This window comes from Mchenga conophoros, linkage group LG10 (assembly GCF_057382185.1).
Source record: "Mchenga conophoros isolate Kocher_MC1m ecotype Shallow Benthic linkage group LG10, M_conophoros_male_GT1.1, whole genome shotgun sequence".
In the NCBI taxonomy this organism is placed as follows: Eukaryota; Metazoa; Chordata; class Actinopteri; order Cichliformes; family Cichlidae; genus Mchenga; species Mchenga conophoros.
In genome coordinates, this window is record NC_140535.1 from 5042332 (window position 1) to 5060602 (window position 18271).

The 18271-nt window shown below is 39.3% G+C and overlaps 1 protein-coding gene across 1 annotated transcript; it reads left to right on the forward strand.

The window, feature by feature from the left end:
- Positions 1-3: 3 nt before the first annotated feature.
- On the forward strand, positions 4-17073 carry fez1 (fasciculation and elongation protein zeta 1 (zygin I)). The gene is made up of 10 exons (XM_085288282.1): positions 4-151; positions 4492-4844; positions 7978-8065; positions 10868-10954; positions 11508-11673; positions 13912-14219; positions 14747-14827; positions 15706-15781; positions 15869-15934; positions 16088-17073. Exons 2-10 carry the CDS (start codon positions 4522-4524, stop codon positions 16102-16104), a joined length of 1212 nt encoding a protein of 403 aa, XP_085144408.1. The 5' UTR covers positions 4-151; positions 4492-4521; the 3' UTR covers positions 16105-17073.
- The last annotated feature ends 1198 nt before the right edge of the window (positions 17074-18271 follow it).

Here is an 18271-nt window from a genome sequence, read left to right on the forward strand (position 1 = left end):
CTCCTCTCGCTCTGTTTTTTCACCCTGGAATGAATGCGACTGCTGCTGCTCATCTCTGGGTTTTGCTGTGAAGGGAGGTGCCTGTTCTTCTTCTCTGAGAAGATCCTGCCTACACACCACGCCAGGACAAAAACGGCTCCTCTAACCACAGGTAATCTGTCTTCTTGTCTGCACTCTAATCCCGATGTCTGTTCTTCCAGTCCTTCCCGTTATTCCGGACCCTCGTTTGCATCTTGCTACCATCTTTGCCTTGTAACCATGGTTTCCTCTCTTCTCTCCCTCCCCCATTACCTCTTTTTTTCCCCTTCCTCTGATGAGCTGATGACATGCACTTGCTTGATTTCCATTTCTGTCATGGCAGTAAATATTGATTTAAAAAGGAATCCTTTTCAGTTTATGTGGGACAAAATCACATTGATATGACTTTTTTATAAGCTTAAAACAATGATTGCTGTAAAAGATGTGACATTTTATTCTATATTCTTAATACACCACAGCCTATTATTTTTAAAAGCACTTAACAAGGCATCATTTGAAAATGCTCAAATGAATTGAGCAAAAGAATGAGGATAAAAGAATTCTTTAGAAAAAAAGAGCAAGGGAGCTGCTCTTTGATTTGTCTGATTCAGCAGTTGCTACTCAAAAATAGAATTAGAGATTTGGTTCCATTGCATTAAATGACCTCTGATGAGTTCAGGCAGTTGGCACTTCCATGCACACCTGAGACCACTACCACTCTCTGTGAAGGTCACATACAAAAAAAGCTGACACACAGATACAGGTACCTGCACATCTCTAACAGCTCCATCTCTATACTGTCACCATTTTTAAGGATGCTGTAAACTCCCACCTTTCCTGTGCCATGGCAAAATATTCCACATCCAGCTTAAACTGACCCAGCAGTAAGCAGAAAGGCTACTGCATGATGGGACGAGTGTTCTTAAGAAATTTAATTTGCAATTTTTGTTCTTAGCCTGCCAGATTTTCAAGCAGCAGTTCATCAATTCCTCCTACAAAGAGTCCCCACGGCGAGGTTTGAGTCAGCCACTAATTTCCATGTCTGTGCTCCTTATTTGGGAGACCAGATCCACCTAATTTGGCCTATTGACAGACACAAGTTGTCAGTCACCATTACATGTGTATGTGTTTGTCTTCTACTGCAGTGTGGACTGAAACAAGAGTTAAGACCATTAATGGGAGATCACTAACAAACAAAGTAAGCGAGCTACACAGTGAGGAGAGTAAGAAAGTAAGGGAGAGATTCTGAAAGACGATATCCGGCTGCAGCACTTTGCTGAGTGCAGCGATGAGAAGGAAGAGGCTCGAACAAGCTTGTTTTTAAATGGACTTCTCTGTACTTACCCATTTACGCCAGGCCACAGTCCAGCAAAGCACAAAGGAGCTAAATTAGTCCTCACTGCTGTCTGACCCTGCGTCAGGCAGCCTGAGCAAAGCACAACTTGTCAGAAAAGATGTACTCCAGCACTGACTGTCAGCACCCTTCACTCTCTCTGGTTTTATTAAATTAAATCACATACACATACTATTTTTAATTAACATTTATCAGTGTATACTGGTTTTACTCTTCAGTTAAGTTAACTGAAGTATGATATTTATTTATATATTTTTACTACAAACTGTGTAAACAGTAACAGTAATTCACCAATTTAAATAGATAAATTCTATTAATCTTTTCCACATTTTGGTATCAAGTTTGACACTAGGCACCAACTCTGGAACATAAGCTAAACCACAAACTAATGGAATAAACTTTTGAATATAAGAATCTGAGAACTAATTTCTCAAAGGGAACATTTAACATACCTCATCCTGTAAGTTTTCTCTGTTCTTCTGAAGCTAAGCTTAATTTCACAGGAAAAAATGAAACATACCAAGGTAAATACCGTATTTTTCGGACTTTAAGGCACACGGAATTATAACAAAACGTGACTGAAATCTGCTTCGTAAGCATGTCTCTTAACAGGTGCCATTTTGGGGTCCTTATACAGATACCACAATATTATGTTCTCGCACAGTACGTATTACTCTGCGAGGCTGACTACCGTAGCCGTAATGCTCCGACAATCCATCAAGCGGTGCAGCTTCGTAGCTTACCAAAGTCGTACTAAAACATTTTGACATATTTTTCCATGCCGTGTACCACATAAAATCGGTTCGAGGTCAGTAAGCACAACCAGAATTAATACATGAGGCACCCTGTCGATTTTTGAGAAAATTAAAGAATTTTAAGTGCGCCTTATAGTCTGAAAAATACGGTACTATAATAAAACAATCAACACAAAAAAGCTGCAATTTGAAACTCTAATGGTCACTTGTGTTTTAGTAAAATTTTACCAATAAATTTGTTTATTTTCTAAAACATTTTGAAATACTGCTCTGAAGTCTGAAGTAAAAGCGTTATGATAGTGTTAAAAAATGATCCTTACCTATATGTTTGTACCACTACTGGAACATGAGTCAGTCCATCTGAATGAGAAGAACGTCTTCAGGTAACATTTATTGTGAACAAACGATACATTGATAGTTAATTAGTTTAGTTAATTAACAGAAAATGAAATGTATCAATATTATATGGATCCTTATATTGTATGTCTATAGTAGCAGTATAGTATGTGTTTATTTGGGGTGCAACGATACACAAAATTCACGGTTCGGTTCGATTCAATACTTTGGTGTCACAGTTCGATATTTTTTCGATACAAAAAAATGTTCATGCCTTTTTAATTTGTCATTTATTAAAATTATAAATATATATTTTAACTCAAAAGTACAGTTTTTAAATTTCATGTTGCTGAAACAACAAAATAATAAAAAAAATTAATCTATCTGATCGAGAAATCACTCTTTGGAAAAGAGAGTTTATTACAGAGAAATGTCTCTTTCCAAAATAAAAGCTATACTATACGCTTCTTCTGGGCTATACTCTCAGCAGCATATTAAACATATCAGGTCCCCATAGGGAGAATCATGTGCTAACGGCTGTCTAAATGACTCGGGTAAAGTTTGTAGCATGCATGCTTGTTGTTTTTGTCTGCTTCCACTTGTCTTTGCACTAGGATGATGTCGGCGTAAATGTGCAGTCATATTCGTTGTGTTCCCACTAGTGCTGTCAGCGTTAATCTCGTTAAAATGACATTAACGCCATAACGCGGCAAATCTCCGTTAACGAGTTAACTCGGATCGTCCGTTGCGTGGGGCTGGATGGTGTCAACAGGTTAACAAGCTAACTGCGCTAGCGTACTAGTTCCCACCAATTGAGCATTGCGTGGCACATCCGACATACTGTTTGACTTTTGTCCATGACGCGCTTACCATCAGGGTTATGCTTCACATGAAAACCAAAATAGTTCCAAAGGCCAGATCTGAATGAGGGTGGGGGAGGTTCAGTTTGCCATGTTGCAACGAGCTTAGCTTCTGTCTTGCTAGCTTGCGCTTCGCTCAGTGGATCTGCGCTCGACAGTGCAGCCTAGGCGGAGTAGTCGAACGCAGATCCACTGAGCGCTCAACACAGACAGCATCGTCAGAAGAAAAGTTGATCGAATAAATAAAACATTTTGTATTGTTCGATAAATATGCATACCGAACCGAAAGCACTGTATCGAACGGTTCAATATCGATACGAGTATTGTTGCACCCCTAGTGTTTATGTATGCTATCTCAACCTGATTGGTTAGGTTTAGGTAATAAAAAGCATGGTTATGTCCAGGAAAGGTTGTGGTGTGGGTTAAAATTGCTCTTAAACAACCATTAAAAAATAATAATCAGCTGAAATGTATGGAATCAAAGGTTTGGGTTTGTTTTTTTAATTCAAATAATTAATCATTAAGGAAAATGTGCTTGGTATAAACTGAATAGACACGAATGATTTGGCCAGATTCCATTAAATATTTTACAGTTCAATTATGTAATAAAACTGCATGGAAAATGTTCATGTAATCCAAAATTATTTTTTCAGTATTTTTTCAGTGTATATCAAGCAAAGCTTTGACCAACACAAAAATAGCACGATTATAATATACAATGTACTTTGTCAAATGGTTCTATAATTTCATGTCCCAGAATATTGAAGCGCTCATCAGTTAAATCATTGTTGGTGTACTTAATTAACTGGTTTACCAGTAAAGCAAACTGGTTCGGTCCCCCCTGGGACCTGGTCCCCTTCTGGCACACCTACCTCTATCTCCTCTTTGTCTAGACGTGCTGGTGTCATTCCACATGAGGACAGAGAGGCATGATTTATGCTAGACCAGATAAATCCTTCTGGGACACTGGTTAATAAAGCAGATGGGGACAGATGGAAATCACGAAAAACCTTTGTGCTGTGACTGACCAGGTCTTTTCTTTAAACACATTTGTGGCCTTGGCTTATTAAGCAACATATGCTCAAACTTAAAATGTCTTGAATTTAAAAGCCCTTCAAAATTCAGCAAAATCAGTTCATTAAATGCTGCATGACTCTGTTTCCTGCAGGACTCAGACATTAACTTGATAGGGGACACTATGGAAGCCCCTCTTGTGTGCTTAGATGAGGAGTTTGAGGACCTCCGGCCCTGTAGGATGGATGAGATGGACCAAAGCCTCATCAACGACTCCTACTCCACCACCACCACCGTCCCCCTGGCCTCCATCACCCGTGAGGAGTTCTCTGAACTGGAAAACTTCTCTGAGATGATGAGCTTCAAGTCAATGGAGGACCTGGTAAATGAGTTTGACGAGAAGCTCAATGTGTGCTTCCACAATTACAACACCAAGACGGAGGGCCTGGCGCCCATACGCAACCAGTCACACAATCAGGAGGACGAGGAGCGACTGCAAGATGAAGAGTAAGTGACACAATATCTGAAGCAAGGTTTACTTATTGGAATCTTTCAGTCTTTAGTCATCTGTTACTGTGTATTTCCAAACAGCTGTGGTAATAAAGGATGTGACACTGTTCAGTGTGTAAACTATAACGAACCCAGAACAATTTGAGCTTAACTTGAGGCACCAATTCTAAACCCAGCTAAAATCCCTTTAAAAACAGAAAAAAAATAAAGTCAGTTTCTGTTACTGCAGATACAGTCTACAAGGGTTTGTTTTATTTGGAATTATCGTAAAAAAAATAATGTTTGAGTGAAAAAGTTATTAATCTATATTCTGTCTTTAAATTTTCTGTCCCTTGGTGAACCTGCAGGATCTCTGCTACAGTTATGTTGACATAGAAAGTATATGAAAGAACATTTTTAGAAACATGCCTAGTCCCCTAAAGAAATACAGGAGGTAGAATATCAACAGACATAAAAAAAAGAACAGCCTTTCATGTTAATCAGTTAGCAATATGCTCATTATGCTTCCATTTACAACACACACACTGGAGGCTGAAACGACTTGGCAGCCTGGAACAAAAGCCAAAACATTTCCACACACAGACCACAACATCCCCAAACATGCAGTCAATCAGCACTGTGACCCCACCCTCCCCACCTCCACCATGTCAGGCTGCATGCTGAATTATTCAGCGTGCAGCGTCGTACGCCTCAGTTGGCTTTGGCTCTGTCCCAGTCTCTGCCTCTCCTCTGACTGCCAGAGCCTCCTCCTCTTGCTAGCAGTTTCTGAGGCGTTCTCTGAATCATGCTAAATATAGCTTGACTGTAGGTGTGACAGCAGAGTTTTTTGGAAAGGATTATATGACTTTGAGCAATGATTAATTTCTGGTGAGAAAAGTGAGCTTTTATTGGTTAATAAAGCTCTGAGTGAGTACAGAGCAGAGTGAAAGGCAGTGGGTGGATTGATACACTAGTGTCATAAATAAGGAAACCATAAGAAATACATTTCAATCAGACATACATGAGTGTTCCATGTTCCTCAGAAGAGTTTGTCCCATGAAGAGGTGGTACTGGTGTTAATGAAACTGGAAGGTTTGCGTTTTGTTATGTCACACAGGAGCAAACAGGAGAAGCTGACACACCAACAAAACTAATCACCAGTCTAAATCTGCAGCTTGGTTGAAAACCCTATGTGGCACATTTTGGAGTAATCCCTGCAGTCCCTGATCTGAAACTCAGCTTTGAGTGAATCTGTCAAGCTGATGGAGAGCTAGAAATTTAAACAGAATGATTCCTGTTGTGTGGCTGCAGGCCAGGAAACACAGCAGGACAGCGTTGGAACATGGACCTCCACTCCCTGTAGGCCAGATGACCAACCATGTGTTATAAACACAGAACGTGCTCTTCATGTGCTGCTCTGGTTTCTGATGTGGTTGTGACTGGTTACGTTGGCTTTACTGCATTTCAATTCTTCAGTTTTATTTATAGGAAAAAGCATCACATAAGAAGACTGGTACCACTTGAAGTGTTATATAAAGCTACAGCCACCAGTCAGCTAGCTAGACTCAGTGTGTAACCAGGCTGAAATAGTAAAAAATGTTCTTACTAGCACTGCCCTTGGCACATACTCATCTGTGATATTAGTGCAGTACTAAATGCAGTAATCCCATCTGGATTTGAAAGCATGTGCGACTAGCTCAAGGCTGTTAAAGAAAGGAAAGATTAGATAAAAATCTTATATAGAATAAGATACTGTATCCTGTAACAATATATTAGAATAGAATAGAATAGAATTATCCTTTAATTGTCCCACAAGGGGAAATTTGGTTGTAACAGCAGCCAGAAAGACACATATATAACAAACAGTACACAGGACACAGAACAGAAATATACACATTTTTTCTTACACATTTACATTAAGGACAATGGTTACTATATACAGAGTACTGTACAGTTATTAAATTAAATAAAATTAACAACAGATAAGAGGCAAACCCAGGTTGTAGTGTAAATCGGTTGATTAAATTATTGTAGTTAAAGCGCAGATGTAAACATCTATGATTGTTGTTTTGATTGTACAGTCTGACAGCTGCAGGGAGGAAGGACCTGCGGAAACGCTCCTTCATGCATCGAGGATATTAGTTATATTAGTTAGTTAGTTAAAATCTGGTATCCTGAAGGGGTGCACAGTATATTTTGTTGGTTAGAAGGTCCTTAATACTGTATAACAGAATAGAAATCCAACAGTTAGAAAATACAGTACAGTGCAAGTTACAGCATGTTGCCTGAACACTTACAGTACACTCAGTGCAGCTGTGCACTGTGTCTACAGTGTGATTGTGGTGTGTTGTTGACACTTCTAAGCAGTTTTTTTCCCCTGTATTCTGATTTAAGCTCTTTAGTTTTAAAGCAATACCAATGCACTTGAAATCACTTTGTAGCGTACTGCCACATTAATATAAAAAGGCAAACTCTGCGACCAGAGCTGTTAATGATCCTGCAAATTAGAATCGCATTGGCAACAAATATACCTCTGAAAACTGTTAACTTTTAGGAAAACTAGAACTAATCTTTGGCCTGGTGTGAGCAGCCATGACACACAGGCATGACTGGTGAGGTAAGCTGCCAGCTCAATGGAGTCCACTGTGTAAGCAGGCAGAGGCAGTGCCACTGGGAGCAGGGAAACAGGCCTCAGCCAACCTCTGAGTGACACACACACACACACACACACACACACACACACACACACACACACACACACACACACACACAAGCTCAGACACAAAGGACACTTCTCTCCCAGTTTTTACTTCACTCTGCCTCAGACAGACGCTGGGAGAGTTGGAGAACACTTTGTACAATGATGTGAGGAACTTTATCTAAATCTCTGCTGCGGATACCGTTTAACACGTAGTAAGCTGCACTTCTTTTCTATTGTGCACTGCTGCCCTGCAGCCCTGAACTCCACCACAATGAAATATTGACTGAGTTGCAGAATGCTGAACATAGGGCTGAGTACATGGCTTTTTACAATCAGAAAAACAAATCTATTGAGGGCAAAAGCTGAGGGCAAAAATTGTGTCTTTATACTTCTTTTTGATATTTGCTTGAGTAGGTTTGCATTTTGACATGGGTCTGTGTTGTTTTGCAGTGTGTGGGATGCTCTAACTGACAACTACATCGCCACCTGGGACGGCACCGACTCGGAAGGAATCAACGGCAATATCTCTGACCAGGAGGTACATTTCATGCCACGCCTTCATGTTTAGTTTAAATCTAATTAATATAATATAATATACATGTAGGAATAGCTTTGCACTATTTATATGCAAATTTTTATTCTCATCAATAGTAAAAAAGCACCTTGAGATGACTCTTGCTGTAAATTAGTATTAAATATAAACGAATACACTGAACTGATAGCAAACTATTCTGATGAGCATCCTTAGCACTGTGGTGTAATGTGGGTGCTGAATGAATGGGAAGCTCATTCTCTGGTCCACTCTAATGTTTGTTTACACATTTCATCCTTACATGAACACGTCTGACCCAGAAAATTCACCTCACAGTCAAATATTTACATGTTGGTCTATTCGCTTGCTATGAATGGTTAACTACATTCACTAATTTCTGTGTTTGTAAGGATAATAATGATGCTTTTCTTAAAGACAAATGCTGTGTGTCATTATTTTCCATCTCGATGTGCTAAAATGAATTGTATGACTAGTTTCTGCTCCTGTAAAATTCATTTCATGCTGACAATTGAAAGCATGCCTGACCACTCGTGACTGGTCTGGCATTCAGCTAAGCTCTGCCTCCTCCTCCTCTGTTTCCTTGATTGCCTGTCAGATTCAGCTGGACAGCAGACACTTAGTGTTCTACGCCATGTTTGGACTGGTGAAGGCCAGAGGAGCTGTGGTTATCACAGGAGCAGAGGGTGGCTGTGGAAATGTATCACATTCATGCCTTCAAGCTAAAAGTTTTATACCTAGAGAGACACAAAATATTTAACATATGACAGCTTCCTGTGAGGACAATCTTTTCTCTGCATTTATACCTCTGATTGTTTCTCCTGCCACACTTTTTAAATATTATAAAAATGTGGTTCTATTTAATTCGAAATGAGTTGAGCCACAAAATAGATTTTCCTTTTGTAACATGGATATTTATCACTTTCTCATTATTGTATCAGCATGGAGGAATGGATAAACTGTTAAATGCTAAGTTGATAATAAAACGTATGGTAACAGTGCTTAATTAAAAAAATGTTTGGTACATGCACCATCATATGTGATCATGCTATCTATTTGCTCAATAGCACCACAGACAAAGTATAGCTGAGGCTTAATGGAAACCCATAAGTTTTGAACGTTGCTAGAGCAGCCATGATCAAAGTCAAGAGCGCTGCAGCCAACTTAAAAATCAGAAAATTCATCTTCAATAAAAGTTCAAGAGAAAGTGATGTATTTCTCAAATGTTATTTGAAAAATATAAAAACATAGGCTGTTTCACTATAGCTTGCTAATGCTCAGTCATAGTGACCCATCTGCCACTGGGACACAAACGTCAATACAAGAGCATCAAATTTAGGTCAGGCTAATGAGTAATATCACAAACTAACCAGCTCCTATTCGAATGTTTTATTCACTTTTTATATCGATAAATACATTTATAAAAAATATTTAACTCAATATACTTGCGAGTCATTTCAAACTGTTCTGTTAGTGCTGTAGCCCATCTACAGTACCTTTGTGGACCACCAGAGGTGATTCATGTATCACTAACGTAAAAGGTCCAGGAAACGTTGTGAGGAGTAAAGATATTTCACAAAAATATCTCCTCCTGTGGATCCTGCTCACAGTTCAGGTTCAGGAGACAGACACCCTCTCTCTAGCCTCCTCCTTCAATTCCACACGTAAACAGGATGCAGTCTATTTACATGCTTTTAAAAATGGAATGAGTAAGTGGTTTTTAAAATGTGATAGTAATGTAACAGTAAATTATGTAAAACCTTTTAAATATTTAAACATCAGACTTTGAAATGAACTCAAGTGGCCAGTTGGGGTCTGGGCTGGAGGGCTGCTCTCCTGATGTGGGGACCAGGATGGTCTGCTTGTCTCCACCCCAGACTGAAGGGGAGGCATCTCCTGAATCTGGGGGCTGATTGCCTATCTGGGGGTTATTGGTGTTTGGACCTGGGAGTATAAAGTGTGTGTAAGGCATCCATTTCTGTGTGTCTCCAAAGAGGGTGTGTGTCTGCCTGTTTGTCTATGTGTACATGTCACCCTCCCCCTCTCTCTTAGAACATCTCAGGCTCCCTCAGGTGTGGGGGCCTATTTCCCCCTGACACATTCCCTGCCAGTGACTGTTGCCCCCATCTGCTGGTGCATTGGTACTTCTCGGTATCTGGGTCTGGAAGCTCGGTTCTGTACTGGCTTGTTCCTGGTGGCTGCTTGGTGGGACCTGGGCCCCCTGGATTTGTCTGCTCTTGGTGGGGGTTGGGGTGTCCTTGGGTCTCGGGCTTGGTCTGCTCCGGTGTAGCCAGTGGAGTCTGTGAGCTTGTCGCTGCAGTCACCTGGGGCGTCTGCACTGTGGCTGCTGGGTGACCCCTCCCCAGGGCTCTCCTTTGCTCTTCTCTGAGTGGGAACTGCGGTTGTCCCTGTGGTGGTCCACCTGGGGCTCTCACGCTCTGGAGGGCCTCTACATTTCTGGGGCCCAGGTCTACTGCTTCAGGTCCTGGGGGATAGGGCTGAGCTCCTGACACCCATTATTAAACATTAAATGGAGAAACTTTATGAACACAAGCACGCTCACGCAGACTACTCTACTTGCCAAAGTGAATCTGTCTACCATTTTTTGCTGGACAGAGCAGGGAAAAAATGAACACAACTCCTGAATGAGCTGTCATTCAAACACACCAATTGATTTTTTTTTTTTTGAATGTGTATTTTCATCAATTACTCCAATGCAAAGACATCAGCATTTGACTCTTGCTGGCATCCTCACCACAGTAATCTGTTGGCATAATTTATCATTTGCAGATTCATGAAAAAGAGGAGGAGGAGATGAATGAGAAGAACGACAATGCCAACTGCCTGAATGAAGAACCTCTTATCACAGCAGATCAGGTCTGAGTGTGTGTGTGTAAAAATCAAGTGAACGGCAAATTTTTTGTGACCAACACGTTTCAGCTTGTGGCCTTCATCAGCGTCATGCCTTCATCAGCGTCATTGCAAAATGTCAAACAGTTTGTGTTTAAATAAAAAACAGGAAACAGAAAAAATCCAAGTGGACCAATCACACCTTCACAAATAAACAAGTTGACCAATTAAATTTAACGAGGTGGTACTGGCTAATTGGCTAATTGGTTAAGCCACAGCCCAAATAGATTCTGGACTGAACCACTACAGATTAAAAGGGGGACACCCCCAAAATGTCTTAAAGTAATACATACTCAAAATTACACAGAAAAATGCAAATAAGTTAAAATAAAAATAAGTACATTAACATTAAAAGAGGGAGAAACAATAACAAAATCTAGTTAAAAACACAGAAACACAAAAGTAAAGTCCACAGAAACTCATTAATAGATAAATCCTCAGTCATGCTTGTAGGGTGTAAACTCTTTAAACAGATTGGTCAGCTTGTTTATTTGTGAATCCCTCCATTTCTGTGTTCAAGGTCATTGAGGAGATAGTTGAAATGATGGAGAATTCTCCAGATCCTGGTGAAACTGAGGAGGATGAGGAGGAAGAGGTCAGTCACTCTTCCTCCAGGACCAATCTGTCCCTGCTAGAAGAGATCAGGCAGCTGTCAGAGGCTTCAAACAACAACTGCTCCTATGAAGGTAAAGCTGTGAATAATCCATGTTTCTGGTTATTTCTTATTTTCATTTGACTTATGCAATGTCCTGACTGAGCTGTTTTAACTAATTTATTCTAATGCTATCGTTCAGGATTACCTCGTAGACTAGATATAATAGACTAGACTTCATAACAAGTGCATATTTTCTGTTAAGTAGCATGTCAGAAATGTGATAATTTCCTATTAAAGTCATCCTTTAGGTCAAAATTAAGGTACATACCTCAAGATAGTAATAAAATACCAAAGGTGTGACTCTTATTTGGTATTATCATCAGTTAAAGCTAAAAACTATAATCACCCTTTTCATAAAAGCTCCAACATGAATCCATTTAAACCTAACGCAAAGATACAATGTTCAGGGAAAAATAAGTCTCAAATACAACTATAACTATCCATCTGTGTACATTAGTTATCTCATTTAGTTAGTTTGAAGATGAGAGTTTAAGAGGTCAATAACTTTTCTTTACAACTAAAAACTGTAAATAATAATTAGTTAACCTTCTTAAAGAAACATCAACAGAAACAGCATTAAACATGCAGCACATGCGCATCTGTGCAGGGATTATCAGCTATGTCAGTTAGCATTACCAAGCTAACTTTAGCAAACATGAAATTTTGGCTGCACTGAGAAATCACCATATTAAAAACAAAGTAAAATGGTGGTTGTACAATAAATTAAGCCACCCACAACACTAAATGAGTAAAATAAACCTTTCTTTTTTGGCTACTATATCTAAATGTTGCTTCCATATTTTAGTGGTTTTCAGCTACTTTTACGCTATTTGTACTTCTACTTTTCCACCATTGAGAAGAGCACTCAAAAGGTTACAGATACAGATAGATATTTGGAGTCAAAAGCCTTTTTATATAGTTTAGATTCACAGTTGCAATGTAATGACAAAAAAATTGCCCCGTGACTGACACGATATGTGTGTCATAATATGAACACCCTGCACAATAATCACCTTGCAAATTGGTCACATGTACCAAAGTGGTGGAAACACCTCATGTTTAACCCTTTAAGACCTACCATAGAACCAAGGCCGCAAGAGCTTACTTTATATTTTTACATGCTGTAGTGCCATTTTTGGGAGTATTTCAAGTTGCTATGCATCAATACAACTGTTATAGCCCATATTTTAATAATATGTATGCATTAAGTCCATAGTAACTACATAAATTGCAAAAAAGTGCATTTTTTTATGCAATTTTTGAAAAGCTATATGTGGAAGGAAACTCCTCTGGTTTCATATACAAAAAAAATTATTGCGCTAGCTTACACGGTTCCGTTCTACAGGGATTTAAAAATAGTTACGCAAAACCATGAAGAAACCAGCTGTTTTGTTCACATTGTCTTCTTTTTTAAAATAACTGGCTAACACTCTCTAACACCATTCTTTTTTTCTCGGGAATTTTACTATATGAAACAAGTAAATACTGTACAGTGGACGAATACATGAATACATGGATCAAAGACAAACGTGTTTTTTAGGAAATTAAGTATTTAATAATGCTGATAAAATTATTTTTTTCAAGTATCTGGGGGAAGTGTATACTAATTAAAGAGCCTTGGTCTTATTGTGAAATTTAATTGCAGTTAGAGAGATTTAAATAATAATAAAAATAAAAATAATAATTTCAAAATCGATATTCACTCATGTATTCATTTTGTTATTTCACAATTCTTTTTTAAATGGTGGAGACTTTACGTGCAGTAAATGGACGTTATGGCACTATATCTAGTGTGGGTGTAATATAATATTATTTTCTGCCTCAACATGCATTTTACATGATCAAATTTGTAATTCAAAAAAACTTCCCAGTTGAGCTAAAGCATTACAGTATGAGCAGCCACAGACAACGTCTTTAGGCATCTGCGATGTAATATAATGATTACACTGTACCAGCTGCATTGTCAGAAATGTTTCTCCCAAGCTGCTGTTTTGTTTGTGTTCTTTTTACAAAATACTGATTGCACTTCCTTCCTTTATACGCTGAGCTATCATCAGGGACTGCTCATTATGTTATTCATACAACAGTACCTTATTCATATAGCAAAATTACCCTGGGCCGCATTAGTATACATTACTGGTAATTAATACTGTCACAGTGGCACCGATTCCCAATAGTCAGACTATTCAAAGAATATTATTTTACTGTTAGCATCCTGCTTAACTCTAATGATTCCCACAACCTTTCCGCTCTCAAATCCATCCTGCAGGCCTGAGCCTGATGCCCAGCTCAGCGCTTGTTGAGCTGCTGCACCGGGTGGAAGTCGCCATCCGTGAGTACTCAGAGGAGCTCGTCAGCCAGTTGGCTCGTCGTGATGAGCTGGAGTTTGAGAAAGAGGTGAAGAACACATTCATCACGGCACTAATGGAGGTGCAGAACAGGCAGAAGGAGCAACGAGACAGCAGCAAACGCAGACGTCGGGACAAGGCCATGAGCCTGCAGGGGGGAGGGACAGTGCCTGTGAATGGAGGCAACGATAGCTCCACAGGCCAGAAGACAGGGACCATGCTTGTTAAGGTGGGTAATGGTGCTAATCTCAAATATTAACAATATGAGGCATTTTATGAATGTGCAGATTTCTTTTTTAAACTTTTCACTGTAAATTACAGGAAGGTAAAACAAGAATGCCTGCAAGCTCTTCCTTTCCCCATCCTCTTTAACTGTTAGTATAATGGATATCTAAAGGCCATTAGCCTCTAAATTATCTTCCAGGAAAGATTATAAAGTGGCTGTGACCCATCATCTATGTACAGTAACTGCCCAGTGCAGTCCTATCCAGCAAAAGAGAAACTGCCTAATGGATTTCCTCTCCATTCGATGTAGCAGCAGTCTGAGTGCTGTGAGTCTGGCTCTTGGTACCTTACTCTCTGTTACTGAACTAATATGAGCATACCGATGGCTTAAGGAAGTGGATGCAATATATACAATAAATTGCACAATGATACCATGCTGAAATCTGCTGAAGAATAATTTAAAAAATGAATTTTGTCATATGAATTGGTAGTTTGTAATAATGGTCATTTGTATGTGTGTGTGTCCTACAGCGTTTCAGCATGGAGGGAATTTCCAACATTCTACAAACAGGCATCAGACAGACATTTGGAAGCACAGGGAATGACAAGCAGGTAAGGTTTAAATGTTTTAAATAAAAAACAAAAAAACCCAAACAAACATGCACAGATGAGCCAACCCATTATGAATACTCACAGATGGAGCAAATTATATAATGACATATTTAGGCGTTCTCGTTTCATTAGACGGTAAGTGAACAGTTGGTTCTTGTAGTCAGCCGTGAGTGTAAGGCGACTGGCCATCCTTAGGCGTAAGGATGGCCAGTCGGCTGTGTCAGAGAACCTCCTGAAACTAGAAAGCCTGTTAGATGCCTCTGGTGAACAGCTGCAACCACCAGCTGGAACCAGCTACATGGTTTTGACTTCTCAAGGTTCACTGGTGCAAAGAAAATAAAGGCTACCTTAGCTGGCCTGAACTCAGCTAATGCACTGTGGAAAGAAGACCAGCAGGTGTAAGGGTGAAGATCTCCAACTGTATACTGTATGTTGACAGAGGTTTTCTCGGTACTTAGATTGGTTTGCAATGATGGACGGTTCAGATTCAAAGTTTGGTGTTCTTAGAGCTATACTGCAAAACAGGAGCCGGACTAATCCTGGTGACTTCAGGCTTAATCCAGTATTTCAGTAGTACGAAGGTGGCTGATGTCATGCCAGGGCACATCTCCATGACTTAACAGAATTTCATGATATTTTGTCAAAAGTAGCTTGACAAATTGATACTACTCTCATGTTACTTGTAATGTAAAGCTACAAGTAACTCACTAGCTTGATTGCACTTTGGTTGAACAAAATTCTAATTTAAACAAACAAACAAAAAAGTCTAATTTAAAAGAAAAGAAAAAGAGAGAAATGTAGTCCTTCAGATTAACAGAGGCTACTTATTACTCTCTTATTAGTCTGAGAAAGTCTTCTGAACCTTTATTCTGTTTCAGTACCTAAACACGGTTATTCCATATGAGAAGAAAAGCACCCCTCCATCTGTTGATGACCTGCAGATGCTCACAAAGAGTAAGACCACACCAGAACATCTGTAATAGAGCCAAATAAAAGGCAGAAGTAGTACATTCAGCCTTGTTGTCTGCTTTTTTCATGCAGTACTCTATGCCATGAAGGAGGACAGTGAGAAGGTACCTACACTGCTGACCGACTACATCTTAAAAGGTAAATGCAAACACAGTCTTCTACTCACTTTTGTAGCGTTTTACACAGCACAGTGGAAAACAGGGACATTTTCTGTTCTTGAAATATTGCCTGTCTGAACTTCTTGGATGTTGGAAACTATATCAAGGCAGTTTGTTCTGTCTTCCTCTTCAGTCCTGTGTCCTACCTAAAGCGCCACCAAGCCAGAGGCAGCAGTGTGATGGAAACTTCCTTCTCCAAGGGCATTTCTGACCTTACTTTCCTCTGGTTCAAGCTGCATGACCTCCCCTCTTTTACCATTACCAACTATGGATCCTCACCATCAACATTATCATATTCACCTCAACTACAACTACTGCCTTTCGCTGAGCTCACTTCCTCCCTTCCCTGCGCATCAAACTCAGGCCACAAAACGGTGACCATCTGAATAACAAGTGGAACAGCCGATTCCCACTTTTAACAGACTTCACTTATGGAGCATGACATAATGACCATAACACCACTTTGGTACAGTGATAGCGTTATTACTGCTTTCTTTTCCTTCATTACTTTACTTTCTCTTGTTTTTAATTCTAACAGAATTTCATTGATTTTTGAAATCATAAAATGACCTCTTAACCAGTGATGGTTTTGTACATTGATTCTTTTCATAAGGACTACACTGTCAGAAAAATTAAACTACATACTGCATCCACACACGTCTTCGTATGGTTTCTGATTAAAAAAGTGATTAATCTGAATACAAAAGCCATGCACTTTTATCTGCCAACTTAGCACTGTTACTCCGTGTACAGGAGCGGAAACAATACTATTACGGGTGCAGTGCAGTGAATTACAAAGCTTTTTTTCTTTACTTTTTGCTTTTTGCTAATTATCCAGTGCTCTTCTGACTTATTTCTAATTTCTTTTTACGTGTATCTAAATATTTGATATGGACTCTGTTTATTTTGTACTTTTATTTACTGTGTCATCAGAGTGACAGGTATCTGTGCATTCATCCCTATCCAACTACATGGAGATATATCAGTGGATATCATCCCCCGATGAAAGAAGCTCATTTCAACAGAGTTGTGCATATTAGCATATTTATGACTTCCTTTGTGTCATGTAGGTGAATGTTACATCGCTAATTGCAAATTCTAATAAACATTCTACCCCAGTTGTGTGTTCATTTGCTTCTGTTTTGCATTTAGTATGATCACTCCTGATAAATTACACAAGTTTTTTTTTTCTTTTTCTTTTTTCATTTGAATCTATTCTTTGGAAACTTTGACTTTTACAAGTTATCAAAAAAGACAGACAAAAATGTTTATTTCCTCAGGACTACTGTGTGAGTGCAATTTTGACTGGGGATACACATGTAGTTTCTAATATTCCAGTCCAATAATATATATCCTAATATTCCAATATGTCTGGATGTGTTTCAACAGCTGCCAAATGGCCAAGATGCTTTTAGAAGCTCTTATGTTTCTGTAATGTGTCTAAAATTTGGCAAAGACTTTTTTTTGAGAAGGATCTTTATCGGATGCTGATAATACCTACATTTAGAAAAAAACAGGAATTCAGTGCACAATGTTCCTGCTCACTGCAAATTTATTGTGACTAAAGAGATTATTTAAAAATGATTATTATTTGTTTCAAAACAAAAAAAATTCTCACTTTCCATGAAAACAAACTCTACAATTATAAGTATTTTATCATATTTCTGCCCTATATTAAACAAACACAGATTTATTGAGGACAGTATAAATCAGGCTTACACAATTCAGCCATACGCCACATCTGTGAAATAGTAAGATCTTGCTCAAGCTCTGTCATGATAGGAGGCAATAAGACGCAGGGTTTATTCAGCACGGACTACTTTTATTGAACTATAGCACCAGTGTACGTGGCTACATCAATTTTCCAAAAACATACAGTGTTCCAGCGACCTCTAGTGGCCGGCCCCATAGTAGCCTTACTAGTACAAGAAAAATAAATCTCACAACATCTTCCCCTTTAACAAAAGTACTTTAAATATAAAACAGTGTTGTCAGAACGTACGACATCACAGGGGTAGACTACCCTCAGTCCTGATAAGGTATTATTCTGCCCTTAGAACATAGAAAGGAGATAGTCCTCAGTCTCCCTTTGGAGCATCCCTTTGGCAAACCGTGTCCCTATTGACTGGACTGGGCAACAATGTCTTTTCGAGTACTGCAATCGTTTGCCAGGGGCCATTGGGCAGAGGAGTAGTCACGAGGGGTTCCCGTCGCTGTGTAGGCTTGTGCTCTCTGCAAAAGTTGCATGATCTCACCTTGTGTGTCATTTGAAGTCCAATGGTGGGCCACCACACTGTTGATCTTGCACGCTCTCTAC